Source organism: Macrotis lagotis, chromosome X (assembly GCF_037893015.1).
Source record: "Macrotis lagotis isolate mMagLag1 chromosome X, bilby.v1.9.chrom.fasta, whole genome shotgun sequence".
Classification (NCBI taxonomy): Eukaryota; Metazoa; Chordata; class Mammalia; order Peramelemorphia; family Peramelidae; genus Macrotis; species Macrotis lagotis.
Genome location: NC_133666.1, coordinates 17,399,390 through 17,417,615, shown reverse-complemented (window position 1 = coordinate 17,417,615; position 18,226 = coordinate 17,399,390). Strand labels below are relative to the sequence as shown.

At 39.9% G+C, this 18,226-nt stretch overlaps 1 protein-coding gene across 1 annotated transcript; it reads left to right on the top strand.

Annotated features, from left to right (window-relative positions):
- Positions 1–1,622: 1,622 nt before the first annotated feature.
- RPL39 (ribosomal protein L39) lies at positions 1,623–3,857 on the top strand. The gene is made up of 3 exons (XM_074201916.1): positions 1,623–1,753; positions 2,625–2,728; positions 2,955–3,857. Exons 1-3 carry the CDS (start codon positions 1,751–1,753, stop codon positions 3,001–3,003), a joined length of 156 nt encoding a protein of 51 aa, XP_074058017.1. The 5' UTR covers positions 1,623–1,750; the 3' UTR covers positions 3,004–3,857.
- Positions 3,858–18,226: the final 14,369 nt, after the last annotated feature.

The window sequence follows — 18,226 nt, the reverse complement described above, 5'->3', positions numbered from 1 at the left end:
CAATACTTTCGAACCAGCAACATTGATGACCCTCAACTCTTTTTTTTAATCCTTTAAAATTCTGAATTCAACCTCCAAATAGAAGTATCTACACATTAAAAGTGGAACAGAAAAAAGATTGTATGTGAAACTGCAAATCCTTTCATATTTTCTTTTCCTTTTCAGTTGACAATACAACTTTCAAAACTATTTGTATGTTTTTCTGGCTGACTTTCATTGTGTGGTTTTTACAAAGGCTTCAACCTTATTCCAACCTCTTTCCACCTTCTCCAAACTGAAAGAAAAAAGAAAAAAACCAGATGTTTTGGAAAATGTGCAGTCAAGGGGGAAAAGTCTCCAGTGCCCCAATATCTGCAAACAAGAGAAGATGGTGTATCTGCTCTACACTTTTGCAGAACCAACCTTAATCCAAATGAATGTAGAATTGGAAGAGGCCTCAGGCCAGCTCGTTCCCCCCACTCTCACACTTGCTTAAACAGTTGAGGAAACAGATTCCGGGAGAAGTAATTTGTCCCAGGTCACACAGAGATCCTAAGAGTAGAGCTGGAAGAAGCATCAGAGATCCCGTCTGAACTCAGATTTCCTGAACCCGGAGCTGGGGTTCTTTCCACTGTACTACTTCCCAGGCAGTTTAGTTTTAAAGTAGCAGATGCCACTTTAGGGTATGGGTAAATTCCTCAGCTCCTAAACCGTTAAATAGATATTGGTTATTTGGAGCCAGTGGTGCAATCCCAAAGGATCGGCTTTGATTCTGTACAAGATCCTAATCAATAACAGCAACATTATTCATTTTTATGTGCTTGCATTTGCTGCTACTCTGTTGGGGGAGTGAGACCCAGAGAGAGCAACTGACTGTCCAGGGTCACACAGGAAGCACCTGAGACAGGATTTGGTCTTGAAGCCCAATTCGGTATTCTAACAACTACATGAAAGGCCTCCCCTAGGAGACATTTATTAAGAGATCTGAGGGGATAGTTGATGAATAACTATGTTCTTATGGAAATATTCCGGAAACATGATTTCCAAAGCCATGACATTTTAAGACGTTGGTATATGTTCTTGAGAAAGGAAAAAGTACTCTTTTTTTTTTTTATTTCCAGCAATATGCATGGGAAGAGTGCAGAATGCATTTTGTCTCACCATAAGCAGAGCAGTTTGCCTGCACAGGAAAGCGAGGCAGGGCCCGCCTTGGCCTGGCCCGGGCGCTGCCCGCCGTGGGGGTGGTGCCTCGCACAGAATAGCCCGTTCCGAATGAAGTATTGATCGCTTTTCTTGTTTTCTCCTTCTGGTTTCAAAACACTCTTATAACGGCAGGTCTGGGGAGGGGGAGGGGGAAAAGAAAGGAAACAATGGCGGGGGGGCCGCGGGGGGGGGCTGCGGGGGGGGGCCGCGGGGGGGGGCTGCGGGGGGGCCGCGGGGGGGGGGCCGCGGGGGGGGGGGCTGGTCAAACTCTGCATTGCAGCAAAGAGACTCGAAGCCGAACAAGAGCAGAATGACGTCACCTCCCCCAAGCCGCAGGATGGGAGGCGGGGCCTCGGCGTCCGTGGGCGGAGACCGGCCCGGAGGCCTCTCTCTGCGCCGCCGTGCCCCCTGGGAACCTGCAGAGGGCGCAGCCTGGCCAGGATGCGCAGGCGCAGCCCCTGCAAGCTCCGCCCTCTGCAGATCCTCTAATAGCGAGCTTCCGCTAGTCTTTCTCCCTTTTTCGCCCGTCCAGCCATCGTGGTGGAAGCTCGGCTGTCATCTCATCATCATGGTAAGAGAATCCGCCGCCATGCCCCCCCCAGCCCGAGCGGCCGCTGCCCCGGGCGCAGCGCAGCAGGGGTGAAGGGCATTCGGGGAAGCTTCTAGAAAGGAAGCAAAGGGGAGGCGATCACTTAAAGGAGCTGGGAACTGTAGGCTCCCTTCGCCCCCACCCCCACCCCCCAGCCCCCTAGCCTCGAACCTGAGGTCCCGGTCCGCGAGGGAGGGTTCTCCAGGTTCCACCTGGCAGAGCCGAGAGGAGGATCCCCGGGGCCCCAGCCTGGAGCCACCGGACTTGCACCCCTCCTCCACTCCCCAAAGGGGGGAGAATCGGGTTGGGAACAGAGGCCCCTCCCCGGTCCCTTGGGCGACATTGCTGGGACTCTGGGGTGGTGAGCCTCAGCAGAACGGAAATTGGAAGCTGCAAAGCAGGCTGGGACTTGGGCAGGCAGCCCCCAAAAGGCCTCTTTGTCGCCGGCCATGAAAAGGGCTGCTACGCGGCGTGGCCCGGCCCCAGGCCCCTTTTGTGTGTGCGATCTTGGCCAAGCCGGCTTTCCCTTCGGTAAAATCAGGGTCTTCGCAGCTAACTAAAGGGCCATCTCTAGGCGGACGTGTCATTTTGAGCCGCAAACTACTTAGCCGAGGCCCTTTTCCAGGCTTTTAATGGATTCGATTGTGAAAATGGCTTGGCCGAGAGGAGAAAAGGGGGGCGGAGCAAATGGCTTGACAGTCGTGACGTCATGGAGTCTGCGGCCATCTTGTCCCGCCCCCAATTCTGCAGGGGTTGCCGCATGCGCGGGGAAGGGGATCACGTGGGCGGGGCTTTTCTCTCCCTCGCCTCTGCCGGGCTCCAAACCCTGCTAAACGCTGCTTTTCCTTGTTAGTCCTCTCATAAAACATTCCGAATCAAGAGGTTCCTGGCCAAGAAACAGAAGCAGAATCGTCCCATTCCCCAGTGGATTCGGATGAAAACTGGCAATAAGATCAGGTAAGACCAGCTGCCCCTCCTGGACGGGCCGCGCCGGCCATTCTCAAGGTTTTCATCCGATCAGCTTGCCCTTGGGGGGGGGGGTTGTTTAACTGATTCATGCCCGGTTAGTTTTGCAGTTAGGATCCAAAGGAAATGAGGAAAAGGTGAAAGACAGTTCAAGGGCTATTTACTGTCTTCACGAGTAACTGGATCTTTTGGTGTCTTCCCCCTTCCCCCCATGCAGGTACAACTCAAAGAGGAGACACTGGAGAAGGACCAAGCTCGGGTTATAAAGGATGGCCAGGGAAATGAAAGACATTCTACACCAAGACCACCTCCCCCTCCCTGCCATTGCATCCATCCATCCACCCACCCATTCATTCATCCATCCATCCATCCATCCATCACTTACATCGCCTCATTGCCCCCAATAAGAAGTAACTACTACTGCTGCCCCTCTCATTTTGGAAACCTGTCTGCCAAAGTGCAGACGTCAAAGAAAACCCCCAGCAAAGTATTCGACTTGTCTTGCCCTTGAATGTCTTCATCTCTTGCATCCATTCGTTCGGTAAACTGTGTATTGTGATATAGTTTAAATTCCTGTTCTCTCCATCTCTGTGTGGCATTTGTCTGTTTGAGGTTATGCTTAAGAGGCAGAGATCATCCCGCAACAAGTTATTCCTGTCAAGAAAAACCAAGCTCCAGCCCTGCCTCAAACAAGCCTTCACAATAACCTCTCTGTGTTTTGTTTTGTGTTCTAAGGAGTTAGAAGAGAGCACCTACCTCACAGGGTTGTTGTGGGGATCTAAGATTTGCAAGCCTTCAGCGGAAGCCTCCAGTGCTGCTAATCCGGAGCTGTCTCAGCCAGATTACGCGCAGCTGACTGTGTTCATTTCTCTAACTCACAGTCAGAGAAGTAGCCTGTTTGACCCCCTGCTTATTTCACACAATAAGCCGTCTTCGTTCCTTGTTGGGAGGTGGTAAATTAAGTGTTGGCAACTTTCTTAAAAGTTGTCGGTTATTTGTGTGTTTGGGAAAGCCCAACCTTTTTGTTAGGAACTAGACCTGGTCCAGGTGAATGGCTTCATAATTTTCTGAAGATGCAATTCTGCTAATAAAGGGCTTCTACAAAAAAAAGGGTTTGTTATTTGTGACTGCCTTGCGTCCTGGGGAAAAGGGGAGGAAGCAAGGGGAGGTTAGGAATTAACTATCAGAATATTTACTATTGCACGCCTTGGCTAACAAATAAAAGCCATGATCAGGAACCATGTCTTCAAAAAGATTTTGCTAAAATCACCCATTTCTTTTGAACCCAACAAAACAGGAATACTTTAACGTAACACAGTCATTTATAAAGTAGAATACTAAGATTCAACACAAGTTACCTATACTGGAAGCAAAACTCAGCATCAATATAAATGCAAAATGAATAAATAAGCTTAATAGTTTTCTCATTTGGTTCCTCTATCTTAGTAGGTGGATTCCTAGGGGTAAAGGCTTTAAGAAATATCAGGGTTCATGGGGAGGGTGAGCCAATATAATTACATTTCTTTGGTATTATAACAAGCTACCATTTTATGAAACTGAATGGGGGAAATTTATCTGGAAAAACAAATGGGGAGTAATAAAGTGGGGAGGAAGGGAGCTCAGCAAGAACATTACTACAGAACACTAATTTTAAAAATTTGTACTAATTAAAAAAGGTGACAGATGAAGTACATATTAACCGGATGTCCCATAGAAATTTAATTCCATTCCATCTACCCTCCCCCTTACCCTAATTCCTCACTTAACAGGGCACCACCATCCTCCTATCCAGTGTCCTTTTCAACTCCTCACTGTCCCCCCCCACACTCATGCTCAAGTCCTGCCCAAAGTGTTCTACCTTTGCAATCTTCAAATATGCCCCCCTTTTCTTACTCCAATCCCCCCAGTCGAGGCCCAGTCACCTTGGGTCTGTAATACACAATCACCTTGAGGCTTAGTCTGGCCTCAAGTTTCTCCCCACTCCATCTTCCGCTTAGCTACCAAAATGATTTTTGTTATTCTGTCATTTTTTTTCATTTGGGACCCCATCCATGTTACTTTCCCCATTCCCTTTTCAGTAAATTCGACTGGCTTCCTATCATCTCTGGGATCAAATATAAAAATCCTCTGGCTATTGGAAGTCCTTCACCATCTGGTCTCTTCCTACTTTCCCAGTCCTAATACATTTCTCCAGTGACTCAAGTGATTCAGGGACTCTGGCCTTCTTCCTGTAGCCTGTACAAAAATCTCTGAACTCTAGGCATGCTGGACTGATGGTCCCCCAGACCTGAAATACTTTTTCTCCTCATCTCTGACTCCTGAATTCTTTTAAGTCTCAACTAAAATCTCACCTGTAAGATGTCTTTTTCTATCCTTAACACTAGTGCCTGAGCCCTGAGATCGTTACCTATTTAACTTCTCTACTGCTAGTTCATACAAAACAGTTCTCATCTTGTCTTCTCCCCTCCATGATATTGTGAGTCCCTGAGGTCAAGGACTACCATTGCCTGGCTATGTTCATTCTTGAAGAAGACCACAGCATCAGGGAAGTGATGCCATGCTAAGTGCATGAATTGAATGAGAGGGAGAGGAGGCTGTGCTAAGTCACCAGGCTCACTCTCCTTCAGAATCATCTGGGTCCAGTGGCCAAATAGGGATCTTGAGATGGTGACAGATGAGAAGCAGTCAGGGTTAAGTGACTTGCCCAAAGTCACAGCTAATGAGTGTCTGAGGTCAGATTTGAACTCATGTCTTTCTGCCTCCTGACATCAGGACTGATGCTCTATTCATTGCACCATTTAATTGCCCTTTGGCAGGCATATACTATGTGAAACACACACACACAAACATACACAAATACACACAAATACATCTTGACTTGATGCTACTAGGGTATCCTAGGTTAAGAACTCAGTATTTGACCCCAAGGCCAAAAAAAAAAAAACCCAAACAAGCAAACTGCCAGAGAGACAAGAAAGTAATGTAGGAGAGGTTAGATTTAGGCCAACATTTCATAAAAAAAACCAGAATAAGTACCAAATGGCTTAAATATTTTAAAAAAGTCACAACATAAATTAGAGACAGAATCAAGATGTCAGAGTACAAGGAAGAAGTACAAGCTCCCTGACCTCTTCCCCACTGAGACTCCTCCAAACAAATCTAGAAAATGCACCCAGATGAAACTGAGCTGATCGTATGAACATAAAAAAAAAAAAAGCAACTTGGTTAACATTTTTTTTCTCAAGGCAATAGGGTTAAGTGGCTTGCCCAAGGCCACACAGCTAGGTATTTATTAAGTGTCTGAGACCGGATTTGAACTCAGGTCCTCCTGACTCCTGGGCTGGTGCTCTATCCACTGCGCCACCTAGCTGCCCCCTGGTTAATATGATTTTTAAAAATAGAGAAAACCAAATCACTCATTAAAAATTAAAGGACAGGGGTGGCTAGGTGGCGCAGTGGATAAAGCACCGGCCCTGGAGTCAGGAGGACCTGGGTTCAAATCCGGTCTCAGACACTTAATAAATACCTAGCTGTGTGGCCTTGGGCAAGCCACTTAACCCCATTGGCCTTGCAAAAACCTAAAAATAAATAAGTAAATAAATGAATGAATGGGCAAATATACCACTAATGAAAATGAAACTTAAGCAATTATCAGGAACTATTTTGTTTAATTATATGCCAATAAATTTAGCAATCTAAATGGAAGGGAAGAATACTTATAAAAATACAAATTGCCCAGGTTAACAAAAGATGAAATAGAACATCCAAATAAACCTATTTTAGAAAAAGGGAGCTATAAATGAGTTTCCTAAGAAAAAAGCATCAGGATCAGGTGGTTTTACAAGTGAATTCTATCAAGCATTTATAGAGCAACTATTTCAATATTAAATAAATTTGGAATAATAGGCATAGGAGTTCTACCAAACTCCTTTTATGAAATAAATATGGTTTTGATAGCTATCGCAGGAAGAGCAAAAACAGAAAATTATAAACCAATTCCACTAATGAGTATTGATGCAAAAATCCTAAATAAATGCTAGCTACGAAAATACAGCAATATAGCACAAAGATTACATATGTCAACCAAGTGGGATTTATACCAGGAATATAGAACTGGTTCAATATAAGGGAAACTATTAATATAGTTGGTTATATCAATAACAAAACACACAAAAATCATATAGATGCAGAAAAAGCTTTTGATAAAATTCAACCCTATTGAAAACATAGATTTAGGGGCAGCTAGGTGGCGCAATGGATAGAGCACCGGCCCTGGAGTCAGGAGGACCTGAGTTCAAATCTGCTGTCAGGCACTTAATAATTACCTAGCTGTGTGACCTTGGACAAGTCACTTAACCCCATTGTCTTGCAAAAAAAAGTGAATGTTGATAGCATAGATTAAAATCAATTTTTCCTTAAAATGGTAAGAATTATCTTTGTAAAACCATCAGTCAGTATTATCTGTAATGAAATTTAGCTAGAAGCTAGAAAATCAGAAGTGTGGCAAGGATGCTTATGTTCCAATGTTGTGCTAGAAATGTTAGCAACAGAGACAACTAGGTAGTGCAGAGGAAGCACACTTGGCCTGGAGTGAGGAGGATTTGAGTTCAAAAACCTACGTCCAAGACTTAATAGTAGTTGTGTGGTCTTGGGCAAGTCACTTAACCCCATTGCCTTGCAAAAGCCCTCCCAAAATTGCTAGCAATAACATTAAGAGAAGAAAAAGAAAGTGAAGGAATCAGAATGGACAATGAGGAAATAGATATGATAGCATACTTATAAATCCCAGAGAATCAACTAAAAATTAATTGAAACAATAATTTTAATTGGTAGTACATAAATAAATAAATATAAATATAAATATATAATATATAAATATATAATATATAAATAAAATAAATATAAATATAAATTAATAAATAAATAAGTTAATTAGTAGTATATTATACAAATTAGTAGTATATAAAATAAAGGCACACAAATAATCAGCATTTCTGTATATCACCAACAAAGCCATTAAAGAAGACATAGTAAAAACTAATTTAAAATAATCATAGAATAGAAAATAACCATAACACACAATCACCATATCAAATACCTGGGAGTACACTTGCCAAGACAAACTCAAGAGCTATATAAAGATAATTATAAAGCATTTTAAATACCAATAAAATTGGATTGAAATAATTGGAGAAATATTGTTTATAGGTGGGCAAGTCAATACAATAAAATGAAAATTCTACCTAAACTAACTTACTTATTTGGTGACATCTAAATTAAATGACCAAAAGATTATTTGTTTTGAACTAGAATCAAAAATCTCAAAGGAATTTATGGGGAAAAATGTAAAGGAAGCAGTACCCGATCTCCAACTATACTATAAGATGGTAACTGGCAAAACTATTGCTGGCAAAGTAATAGAATAGTGCTACACAATAGTAAGTGACTATAGTAACCTCATGTCTGATAAATAGAATCTTAGTTTGGGGGATCAGAACTTACTATTTGGCAAAAATTTCTGGGAAACTGAAAAATAGTCTGACAGAAACTATGTTTAGAGATTAGACCAATATTTTACACCTTTTACCAAAAGATAGGGTCAAAATGGATACATTGCCTAGACATAAAAGGGAACTATAAGTAAGTTAGAATGACATGGAACATATTGCTTATCAGATTATTGGATAGGAGAATTTATGAATCAATAAGAGATAGAGAGCATTGTGGGATATAAAATAGATAATTTTGATTACATTCAATTAAAAAAGGTTTGTACAAATAGAACCAATATAGACAAAAACAGAAGGGGAGCAAAAATTCGGGAAAATTGTTTATAGGCAGTTTCTCAGATAGAAGTCTCATATCTCAAATATATAAAGAACAGTAAAATTTATAAAAATATGAATCATTCCCCAGTTGATAGTCAAAGGGTATGAATAGGCAACTTTTCAATGAAGAAATCAAAGCTATATATAGTCACATAAAAATGTTTTAAATCATTATTGCTTAGAGAAATGCAAATTAAAACAACTTTGAGATAATTTCTCACACCTATCAGATTAACTAAATAAGAGAAGGGTAAAATGCTGGAGGAGATGTGGGGGAAAATGAGATATCAATATACAGTTGATAGATTTTGAACTGATCCAACTATTTGGAGAGCAACTTGGAATTATGAACAATGAGTTATAAGACTATAAGACTTTGACCCAGCAATAACATTATTAGGGTAGCTAAGTGGCATAGTGGATAGACCACTGACCTTGGAGGCAGGAGTTCAAATTTGTCCTCAGACACTTGACACTTATTAGCTGTGTGACCTTGGACCAGTCACTTAAACCTGATTGTTTCACATCCAGGGTCATCTGCAGTCATCCTGATTCATATCTGACCACTGGACCCAGATGACTCTGGAAGAGAAAGTGAGGCTGGTGACTTAGCATAGCTCCTCCCTGCCCCCCCCAAATCCAATTCATGTGCTTGTCATGCTATCATCTCCTCTGATATCATAGTCTTCTGTGAGAAGGAAGGACAAACATCATCACCACTATTAGGTCTATTTCTCAAGGTAATCAGGGAAAAAAGGAAAAGAACCTCTATATTCTAAAATATTTATAGCAGCTTTCTTTGTGTTAGCAAAGAATTAGAAATTGAGAGTATGCCCATCACTTGGGGAATGGCTGAACAAATAGTTGTACATGATTGTGATGGAATTACTACCATGAACAGGTTGGGGTTTTTTTTAGTTGTTTTTTTTTTTTTATTTTTGCAAGGCAATGGGGTTAAGTGACTTGCCCAAGGCCACACAGCTAGGTAATCATTAAGTGTCTGAGCCCAAATTTGAACTCAGGTACTCCTGATTCCAGGGCCAGTGCTCTATTCACTGTGCCACCTAGCTGCCCCGGGGTTTTTTTTAAAGAAAGATTTTATTCTGAGTTTTACAATGTTCCCCCCATTCTTGCTTTCCTCCCCCCCCCCCCAACAGAAGGCATTCTGTTAGTGTTTACATTGGTTCCATGTTATACATTGATCTCAGTTGAATGTGATGGCAGAGGAATCATATCCTTCAGGGAGAAAAATAAAGTATGAGATAGTAAAATTACATAATAATATGACGCTTTTTTTTTTCTAATTTGAAGGTAATAGTCTTTTGGTCTTTGTTCAAACTCCACAATTCTTTCTCTGGACACAGATGGTATTCTCCATTGCAGACAGCCCCAAATTGTCCCTGATTGTTGCACTGATGGAATGAGTAATTCCATCAAGGTTGATCCTCGCCCCCATGTTGCTGTTAGGGTGTACAGTGTTTTTCTGGTTCTGCTCATCTCACTCAGCATCAGTTCATGCAAATCCCTCCAGGCTTCCCTGAATTCCCATCCCTCCTGGTTTCTAATAGAACAATAGTGTTCCATCACATACATATACCACAGTTTGCTAAGCCATTCCCCAAATGAAGGACATTTACTTGATATCCAATTCTTTGCCACCACAAACAGGGCTGCTATGAATATTTTTGTACAAGTGATGTTTTTACACTTTTTCATCATCTCTTCAGGGTATAGACCCAGTAGTGGTATTGCTGGATCAAAGGGTATGCTCATTGTTGTTGCCTTTTGGACGTAGTTCCAAATTGCTCTCCACAAAGGTTGGATGACTTCACAGCTCCACCAGCAATGAATTAGTGTCCAGATTTCCTGCATCCCTTCCAACAATGATCATTGTCCTTTCTGGTCATATTGGCCAGTCTGAGATGTATGAGGTGGTACCTCAGAGATGCTTTATTTTGCATTTCTCTAATCAGTAATGATTTAGAGCAATTTTTCATATGACTGTGGATCACTTTGATTTCCTCAGCTATAAATTGCCTTTGCATATCCTTTGACCATTTATCAAATGGAGAATGGCTTGTTTTTTTGAAAATGTGACTCAGTTCTCTGTATATTTTAGAAATGAGTCCTTTGTCAGAAATACTAGTTGCAAAAATTGTTTCCCAATTTACTACATCTCTTTTGAATGAGCAATGATTTTTTCTGTGCAAAAGTTTTTTTAATTTAATGTAGTCAAAATTATCTAGTTTGTTTTGAATGATGTTCTGTATCTCTTCCTTGGTTATAAACTGTTTCCCATTCCATAGATCTGACAGGTAAACTGCTTCTTGATCTCCTAGCTTGCTTATATTGTTTTTAATGTCTAAATCCAAATGGATATTTGGATCTTATCTTGGTATAGGAGGTGAGGTGATGGTCTCTTCCATACTCACTTCCGATTTTCCCAGCAGTTTTTATCAAAGAGAGAGTTTTTATCCCAATAGCTGGACTCTTTGGGTTTATCAAACAGCAGATTACTATAATTGTTTCCTGCTATTGCACCTAGTCTACTCCACTGGTCCACCACTCTTTTTCTTAGCCAATACCAGACAGTTTTGAGGACTGATGCTTTATAATATTATTTTAGATCTGGGAAAGCTAAGCCACCTTCTTTTGCACTTTTTTTCATTGATTCCCTGGAAATTCTTGACTTTTTATTTCTCATAAATTTACTACCCACTTTTTCTAACTCATTAAAGTAATGTTTTGGAATTTTGATTGGTAGGGCACTAAACAGGTAGTTCAGTTCTGGTAGAATTGTCATTTTTATTATATTAGTTTGACCTATCCATGAACAGTTGATGTTTTCTGGGTTATTTAAAGCTGATTTTATTTGCATGAGAAGAGTTTTGTAATTGTTTTAAAAATTTTTTTGAGTCTGCCTTTGCAGGTAGACTCCCAGGTATTTTATTTTGTCTGAGGTTACATTGTTGGGCTTTTTTTTTTTTTGCAAGGCAATGGGGTTAAGTGGCTTGCCCAAGGCCACACAGCTAGTCAATTAGTGTCTGAGGCTGGATTTGAACTCGGGTACTCCTGACTCCAGGGCTGGTGCGCTATCCACTTTGCCACCTAGCCACCCTGTCTCAGGTTACTTTGGATGGGATTTCTCTTTTCTAAATCTTTCTGCTGTATCTTTCTAGTCATATATAGAAATGTTGAGGATGTATGAGGGTTTATTTTATATCCTGCAGCCATGCTAAAGTTGCTAATTATTTCTAGTAGTTTTTTTAGGATGACTTTTTGGGATTCTTTAGGTAGACCATCATGTCATCGAGCAGGTTGGTTTTAGGGAAACATGGAAACACATATATGAAATAATGAAGAGTGAAATGAGCTAAACCAAAAAGGCAATGTTTACAATCCTAACAATATTATTTAAATGGTAATTGTAAATGACTAAGCTGTTCTGAGTAATATGATCATTTAAATCAGCTATGAACAACTGATGAAGGAAAATGCTTTCCACCTTCAGAGAAAGATCTGATGTGTAAGTTTGTATTATGACTCCACATATCTATTGCAAATGTTTTTATTTTTGTTTTTACTTTTGGCAAGTCAATGGGATTAAGTGACTTGCCCAAGGTCACACAACTAGGTAATTATTAAGTGTCTGGGGTTGGATTTGAACTCAGGTCTTCCTGACTCCAGGGCTGGTGTTCTAGGCACCTAGCTGCCCCCTAGCTGTATCAAATATTGACCTTCTCTAATGTGGGGTTGGGAGGGAGACAACTTGGAACTCAAAATGTAATAAATAACAAACGCATTAATGAATGAAAAAAAAAAAGACAATGCACCCAAATGAATCCTGATGAGGAAATCCAAGAAAAAGTCACAGTGAGTTGGCACAGGGAGAGCAGGAGCAAGTCTGTGGACAGTGAGTAAGGGTTCAGGCCAGGAAATGATGGAACTGTGTGTTAACTGACCTCGATATCATGTTTGTCCTCACTGAAGACATTTGACAACATGACTTGTAAACATCATTCTAAGAGAGATGGGAGCAAACACACATCCTTGTTTCACTCCATTATTGACTGAGAAAGAGCAAGGGCATCAGCCATTATGCAGAACCCCAGGTAAGCACACTGTCATGAAATTGATGTATAATATTGATGAACTTCTCCATTTTTATGTAATTTTCTATAAGCTCTCATGACTGACAGTATCAGAGACCTTGGTTAGATTGATGAACTCTGCACAGGCTTCTGTTTGGCTCCCGGCATGTCTCCTGGAGTTATTAGGCAGCAAACACCATTATGACTGTTCCTTGATCCTTTCTGAAACTGGATCTCAGGTAGATGACCATCTTCCAAGTGGGGGATCAGTCTATTTAGGAGGACTCTGGAAAGCATCTTGCCAGCAATGATTAAGAGAGAAACATTCCTGTGTCTGTCACAGGACAATCTAGTCCTTTTATCTTCATAGAAATGGACAATGGAGGGCATCCTTGAATTTCTGGGGGAGCAACCTCCTCTTGCCATGTTACCAAAAATAACTTACCCAGAAAAACTGATTAGAATACTAGTGTGGGAAAAACATTCCTATTGAAAAGGTCAAAGCTTTGCAGAAATGGAATAAATCCAAAATTGAACTCATTATCTTCCCCCCAAAACCCTCTTCCCTTTCAAACTTCCCTATTCCTGTCAAGGGCACCAATATCTTTCTGGCACTCCCAGTCTTGTGCTATTTCTTACTATCTCTCCTTCAAATCTGTTGCCCAGGCCTGCCGGTTCCACCTTTCCACCATTTTTTTAAATATACTACCCCTTCTTTCCTCAATACTACCAACACACTGGTGCAGGCCTTCACCATGTCATGCATGGCCTGTTGCAATAGCCTACTGGTCATTTTCCCTACATCAAGTCTCTCCCCAGGCTAGTTTATCATCCACTGAATTGATAAGGTAATTTTTCTAAAATGCAGGTATGGCCAGTCACTACCCCTCCCCCCACTAAATAAATTCCCATGGATTCCCATTACTTCTAGGATCAAATAAAATAAAATCTTGTATTTGGCATTTATACCCCCCCCTCGCCCAGCTTTCTAGTCCTCTCCCATCTGAAATCACCATGTACTCTTTGATCCAGGGACATAAGCATCCTATCTGTTTCTTGCAAAAGATACTCCCTGTCTTGAGTATTTTCACCCATGCCTGGAATACTATCCCTCCTTATCTCTGCCTCCGGGTTTCCTCAGTTTCTTTCAAATACAAACTTTAATCTCATCTTTTGGATAGCCTTTTTCAGTCTCTCTTCTTCCTAGTGCCTTTGCTCTGTTGATTATTTCCTGTTTATACTGTGTAGACCTTGTTTGCACATCACTGTTTTCATGCTTCTCTTATTAGATTGTGAGTTCCTTGAAAACACAACTTTTTTTGGTCTTTCTTTGTATACGCAGTGCTTACCATGGTTCCTGGCAGACAGTAGGTGCTTAATAAATGTTTATTTCCTGAGTCTAATTAGACAAGATCTGGAAATGGTTGTTATACCTTGATGATCTTAAGAGCAGAATGGAAAGAGAAGGGGGACTACAAGGAATCCACGGGGGGGGGGGGTAGGGAGGAAAGGAAAGAAAGCTTAGGAAAATTCATCTCACATTATCATGGTGCACAAGTTGATATCTATACATCAAGAAGGAGGGGGTGGTATAAGAAGTGACACATGAACCTCACTTTCTTCCTAATTGGTCAAAAGAGGAAAAAATACACACACATATAATCTGGTAGAGAAATCTTTTCATTCAACAGAGAAACAGGCGAGAAAAGGGGAATTAGAGGGACAGTAAATTAAGGAAGAGTTAGTTCTAAGCAAAATAATCTTTAAGTCTGTACAAAAATATTTATTGATCTTTCTGAAGTGGCAAAGAATGGAAATCGGAAGGGATATCCATAAATTGGAGGAATGACTGAACAAATTATGGTATATAAATGTTATATATATGTATACAAATATACACACACACACAAAATCTGGTACATAAATCTTTTCACTCAACAGAGAAACAGAAGAGAAAAGGGGAATTTAGGGGGATAGTAGATTAAGGAAGTTGTTCCTTTTTTTCACAATTGATAGTTTATTTTGTTTTTTCCAATTATGTGTTATAAAAGTTTTTCAACATTCACCTACATGCATATGCATATTTATAAGTTAATAATTTCCTTCTACCCTCCCCTCCCAAGCCCCTTCCTTCTGTTGAACATTTACCTTTGTGTTTAACATGTATACAGATTAGTCATTTTCTGTATGAGGAATTAGGACTAAGGGGAAAAAAAGAAAACGAGATAGGAAAGAAAAGCACAAGAGAAATTTTTAAAAAGTGAACATAGTATTCATTTAGATTCTGTAGGGTTTTTTTCGTTTGGTTTGGTTTGCTTTTACTCTGGATGGGGTTAGCATAGTTACTAACAAACAGGTCTCCTCAGGGTTGTCCTAGTTTTCAGAACTCCTGAGAGGAGTTACATCCATCAACGTTGATCAACTCACAATGTTGTTAATGTGAAAGGTTTCCCTTGGTTCTGCTCCCTTTGCTCAGCATCGGATCCTGTAAGTCATCTCATGCTTCTCTAGAGTCTGACCATTTCTGGTTTCTTATAGAACAATAATATTCTATAATATTAATGTACCATAACTTGTTTAGCCATTCCCTAATTGATGGATGTCCCCTCGATTTCCAATTCTTTCCCACTATAAAAAGAGCTGCTATGAATATTTTGAAACATGTGGGACTTTTCCAATTTTTATGATTTCTTCTGGATATAGACTTAGAATTGGAATTGCTGGGTAAAAGGGTATGATCAGTTTTATTGCTCTTTAGGCATTTCCATATTGCTCTCTAGAATGGTTGGATCAGTTCACAATCCCGTCAACAATGCATCAATATGCCACAGAAGAGGTTAGTTCTAAGCAAAATAATCTCTAAGTTTGTACAAAAAGGATTTATGACTTTTTTTTTGAAGTGGCAAAGAGTGGAAATCTGAAGAGATGTCCATAAATTGGAGGAATGGCTGAACAAATTATGATATACAAATGTTTTGAATATATATGCACACATACACATACAAATGATGAAGGGGATAGTCTCAGAAAAACCTGAGCAGAAGCAAAGAACAATTGATTCAATGACAATGGACTAAAGACAGACAACTTGGATACACTTTAGGAACTCTAATCCAAATAATAAGCAACCATAATTCTGGAGAACTAATTAGGAAGCCTACTATCCACCTCCTGATAGAGAGGTAAAGGGCTGAAAATACAGAATGAGATTGTAAGGACATGGCCAAGTAGAAATTTGTTTTGCTTGACTATACATGTTTGTAACTTAAGTTTTGTTACAAACAAACAGAGCCAAGATGGGGTGAAGGGGAAAGAAGGTGAGTTTTTTTTTCTGATTGAAAAAATAAAATGTAATTTGAAAAAAAAAGAAACCAGATGAACCCAGTCAACATTTCCTTTAAGAGCTATGGATAGGAGAGGCATTCATGGCCAAACAATGGATAGAAAGGATTAGAGAAAAAAATGGACAAATTTGATTGCATAAATTTTTTAAATTAATTAATTAATTTATTTTGAATTTGACAATTTTCCCCTATTTTCACTTCCCTTCCCCCACAGATAGTCTGTTAGTCTTTACATTGTTTCCATGGTATACATTGATCTAAGTTGAATGTGACGAGAGAGAAATCATATCCTTAAGGGGAAAAAAAATAAAGTATAAGAGATAGTAAAATTACATAAGATAACTCCTTTTTCCTAAATTAAAGGTAATAGTCTTTGATCTTTGTTCAAACCCCACAATTCTTTCTCTGGATACAGATGGTACTCTCCCTTGCAGACAGCCCCAAATTGTCCCTGGTTTTTGCACTGAAGGAATGAGCAAGTCCATTAAGGTTGAACGTCACCCTCATGTTATTGTTAGGGTGTACAGTGTTCTTCTGGTTCTGCTCATCTCACTCAGCATCAGTTCATGCAAATCCTTCCAGGCTTCCCTGAATTCCCATCCCTCCTGATTTCTAATAGAACAATAGTGTTCCATGACATACATATATCACATTTTATTAAGCCATTCCCCAATTGATGGACATTCATTCAATTTCCAATTCTTTGCCACCATATACACACAGAGCTGCTATGAGTATTTTTGTACAAGTGATGCTTTTACCCTTTTCCATCAACTTTTCAGGTTATAGGCCCAGTAGTGGTATTGCTGGATCAAAGGGAATGCACATTTTTGTTGCCCTTTGGGTGATTGCATAAAATTTGAAATCTTTTGCTGAAACAATCCATGCAACTAAAAAGAGAAGGGGAGTAATTATATGTGGGAAAGTCTTTGTAGTACATCTGATAAAGGTCTCATCTATGACATATATAAGGAACTGATTCAAATTTAAAAGAGTGAGAACCAATTGATAAATAGTCAAAGGATATAGTTTTAAAGGAAAAATCCAAGCTGTCAACAACCATAAGGGAAAAATGATCCAAATCACCAACAAATCACAAAGCAGTTTTTAGATCCTGCTCACACCTATAAGATTGCTGAAAAAATGACTTAAAAATGGAAAATGACATGTTGGAAGGTCTGCAGGAAACAAGTTAACTAGTGTACTGCTAAGGAGCTGTGAATTGGTCCGGCCATTTAGGAAAGCAATTTGAAACTATGTCTAAGAATTCATTAATCTGTGCATACCCATTTGCCCTTTTTCACTACTACTAGGTCTTCACTTCAAAAAAAGATCAAAGAGGGACAGCTAGATGGTGCAGGGGGTAGAGCACTGGTCCTAGAGTCAGAAGGACCTGAGTTCAAATTCAAACTTAGACACGTAATATTTACCTAGTTGTATGACCTTAGGCAAGTCACTTCACCCCACTGCCTACCAAAACAATGAAAAGATCAAAGAAAAAGGAAAAAGTTCCCACTACAAAATTATTTATAATAGTTCTTTTTATGATGGCAAAGAACTGGAATGAGTGAACAAATTATAATACATGAATACTATTGTAATGTAAAAAAGTAATGAAAGGGATAACTTCTTAGAAACTTAAAAAGATCTTGATAAATGAATGCAGAATGAACTCAGTAGAACCAGAAGAACAATTTATACAATAACAATAACATTGTTAAAGATAAATGACTTGGAAACACATCAGAATTCTGATAACTGAAATGACCAAGTACAAGTCCAGAGGACCTTTGAGGAACTATGCTACCTACCTATGACAAAGAAGTGATAGACTCATGGTGCAGACATAGAGTTTTTGAACTCACCTTCTCCTGACTAGGGTCAGTGCTTTATCCAATGCACCACTTATCTGCCCTGACATATATATTTTTGGATGAAGCAAATATTTTATTTGTGTGTGTGTGTGTGTCTGTGTGTCTGTGTGTCTGTGTGTCTGTGTGTGTCTGTGTGTGTTGCAAGGGTTTTCCTTTTTTCTAATAAGGGGGGCATAGGAGGGAAAAAATTGATTTTTTGTTAAGCGAAAAAAACTTTAAATTAAAAAAAAAGATGCTTATTGACTTTTTTGAAAGATCAAAACTTAAAAACAGAAAGATAACTTTATTCAACAATCAATCTCTTCACTTACACTTTCCTGACAAAATTTCTAATATTTCTGCCAAATCCTAC

Coding starts and splice junctions, on each gene's coding strand:
- RPL39 (XM_074201916.1), top strand. Junction 2,729..2,954: donor AAAACTGGCAATAAGATCAG/GTAAGACCAGCT, acceptor CCCCCCATGCAG/GTACAACTCAAAGAGGAGAC.